Below are 3,069 nucleotides of genomic sequence, written 5' to 3'. Positions count from 1 at the left end.
ATCTTTATACTGGAGTAGATCAATATCTTCTTGGGTACGGAGCATGACAAGGCAGGCAGTGGAGCTCCTGGGACTTGGCAGGGATGGGGGAAGATGGTGGAGGGGAGGAATGAGGAGATAAAGAATGGTGGCGGCGGCGGGGGAGGAAGGAAGAATGATGGTAGAGCCCATGTGTACTAACATAAGTCTGAGCCTTGCACAATCATCAAAAGTGTCTTAAATGGGTCAGCAGATGATGACATATATGACCTCTGAGTAATACAAAAGTCTTGAGTAAATAAAAACAATAAACATTAAACTAATTAAAAAACCAGGCATCGTGCTTGCCATGCTAGGTATAGCAATGGCCTCTCCCCCCAAGTTTGTTCTTCTTTTTTTTTCTATTTTTCTCTTTACCTTCGGCTTTATGATAAGTTGTTTCACGGATATACAAAATAGGTTCCCATTTCACTTGTAATTCATTCTCTGGCCCTGCATTCAGTTTGATCTCGTCACCATGTCAGCGGGGATCACGCGTGCACGTGTCTTGTTTCAACTGAAAGCGCTCAGCCCTGTTCTCTGTCGGTACCACCTCCTTCAGCAAAATAACCTGCAGCTGTCTCGTTCAAATCGTGCTCAAGATGACCTCCTTTCGTGATACCCAATCTTTTCCGCTCCAAGCGGTCTTGCCCAGCCCAATATACCCGGGAGAAACCACCATCGGGGAGTCAGGTGATGTGCACGGCTCTGTTGAGGAAAGCCAGGAGGCTAGTCCTGCCGGTGCGCACCCTTCCCTTTGCTGTTCGTCAATCACCCCCTCTGACTATTTCTTCCGTTTTCTCTTGAAAATCAGTCTCTGGTGAGTGCTTTCACATATCCCTCGGCATTCATCATTCTCTGTTTTGAAAGGGCACACCTTCCTTGCCATGAAACTTTCTCCGACCATGTTCCACCCAGACGCGTTCTCATATGGCTCCCAGTCCACTCCCATCAAGCTCGAGGAACGGTCTGGAAGGCCCACCTTTCAGTCTTCCGCCCCTCACTTTCCTCTCGGCGAGCCCATATACTCCCGAGAAATCTATCTTTACTACCACGGCGAACTTTGTCATCACTACACCATTCTGTTCACCTTAGGAGGCCTCCCAGAGGCAAACTGCTACGCCTCCGATAGATACACTGTTTCCTACACAGGTGTCCTTGTCGCGTGTGCTCACACCTTGCCAGAGCAAGATCGAGTTTGCGTATAGATTGATATAGGAGACTCATGATTCTTTTTTTCGTGGTTCTGACACCCGAGCGGCTTCAAATGCACAGAGCTGTTCTATGAAGATATCGCAAAACCGGAGTGGCACATCGATCTCGAGGAGAAAGACCTCAGAGATTTGTGTGTCTTTCAAGCCAAGGTGGACCAGGAGAAGGACGAGGAGGAATTTGCTGCTGGTGAGCCTCCTTCACGCCAGGTATCATTCAGCGCATCATGATTGGCAAATTGAATGATCCCAGAGCCTTGGTCTCCTGTTCTTGAGTCGTCTTTGTGAAAAGCCGCGCTTGCCAAACTTTTTGAGGAAGGCTGTCCCCTCTTACGTCTCTTCCTCACAATCTCCCTTGCACCTTCCATGCTGACCAAGTTGTTGCTCCTACACCGGACATCTAACCTCCATGTAGTCTATGGCATGACTACATGTGATCATATTCTTCTGTTCTTCTCCTGTCTTGCACGTCTCTTATCTCTGAGTGCGGTACACAGTGTGTTATTCCCAAGAGTACCACTGGGAGTCTCTTTACACTCCTCAAGGCTTTATGGTGGTCTTCTGTATTCCTCCAAAGGAAGGAGGAGCATGTTTATACATCTGTACCGTTGAAGGGTACAATTGATACAGTTGATATGCTCATACGGCATACGGTCGGGGCGGGCCGCCGTTTATGCCGTATGAGAAATTATGCCGTATGAGGAATAGATAAGATAGGCACGAATCCAGTCCTTTTCACTTCCTCAGGATAAATAATGCACATATAAGATCTGTGGGGCAAAATAAAGTGTGACATATGGGAGAGTCTCTCCTTGCGGTGTTTTCTCTTACAATGTGATAGCATGAGACCTTCAGCAAATCTGAAAATACGGGATTCTTGAAGTGGCACTCCAAGGTGTGGGCCACCTGATGCCGAGGCCTGATTGAGATTACATTTGACCGATTTATGCCATATGAGCGTAATTGACGTAAAAATGTAATATTTTATGCCGTATGGGTGTATGCCGTATGAGTGTATCTATCGACTGTACTATGAGTAGGTTGAAATCACAGGTGGTGTTTGTGAAATGGTCTGAAGAGACGGGGTTGAATGGGCAAAAAGCAGATTGAATCAATGGGCTAGTTCAGGTGTTGACAAACACAAAGCTGGGGTATGTAAATATATGCAGACCATTACATATACTACGAGAGGCTAGGAGCTGAGAGAGGAAGGAGGTCTCAGCCAATGACGATGCCTGAGGAACGAAGGTACATCGTTTATACTACCTCTTTCTTTTGCTTCTTTTCTTTGTTAGGTTTGGCGGCGACACGGGCAACGCAAGGTTCGTGCAGACCCCTAACCCTATATTTCAGTCCCATAGACCAGTCCATGGACCTCTTCAGCTCAGACTTCTCCGGCCTAGAACATCCAGTAAATCAAATGACCAAGTGTTTCAGTATTCTTCTGGAATAAATTCAAACTCCGCACACATGAGTACGGAGTTTCAATTAGTCATGAAGGGACCCGCTATGTAGGAAGACTATTGGATACTCACAAGGTAGAGACCATATACTTGTCAGATAGATATGCATATTCTACAAATTATGATGATTTTAGTTTGGCAGATTGATTTGATTTAATGTGTGCACAGCTTAATGTTGGAAAAGGGGTCCAGTTTAGCGTATTTGATGATTTATGGAACTGGTGACATCAATGTTATGGGCACCAGATATGACTATGATAGACTTGATTATTCTGCAAATTATAGTGATTTTTTCGAGACCATGCAATGTCTGTAGCTTGTGTGGCAATAATTTAGTGGGTTGTGGCCCCAGTGGCACTTTTAGGCAAGAGATCAAA

General features: G+C 45.8%; 1 protein-coding gene across 1 annotated transcript; it reads left to right on the top strand.

The window, feature by feature from the left end:
- Positions 1-620: 620 nt before the first annotated feature.
- STEHIDRAFT_112621 (uncharacterized protein) lies at positions 621-1,854 on the top strand (the record flags this gene model as incomplete). Its single annotated transcript, XM_007306191.1, has 4 exons — positions 621-759; positions 889-1,170; positions 1,294-1,419; positions 1,727-1,854. 4 exons carry the CDS (start codon positions 621-623, stop codon positions 1,852-1,854), a joined length of 675 nt encoding a protein of 224 aa, XP_007306253.1.
- Between the last annotated feature and the right edge of the window lie 1,215 nt (positions 1,855-3,069).

The sequence above is a fragment of the Stereum hirsutum genome (assembly GCF_000264905.1).
Source record: "Stereum hirsutum FP-91666 SS1 unplaced genomic scaffold STEHIscaffold_10, whole genome shotgun sequence".
Classification (NCBI taxonomy): Eukaryota; Fungi; Basidiomycota; class Agaricomycetes; order Russulales; family Stereaceae; genus Stereum; species Stereum hirsutum.
The sequence above is the reverse complement of the archived record's forward strand: the minus strand, read 5'-3'. Positions and strand labels throughout refer to the sequence as shown.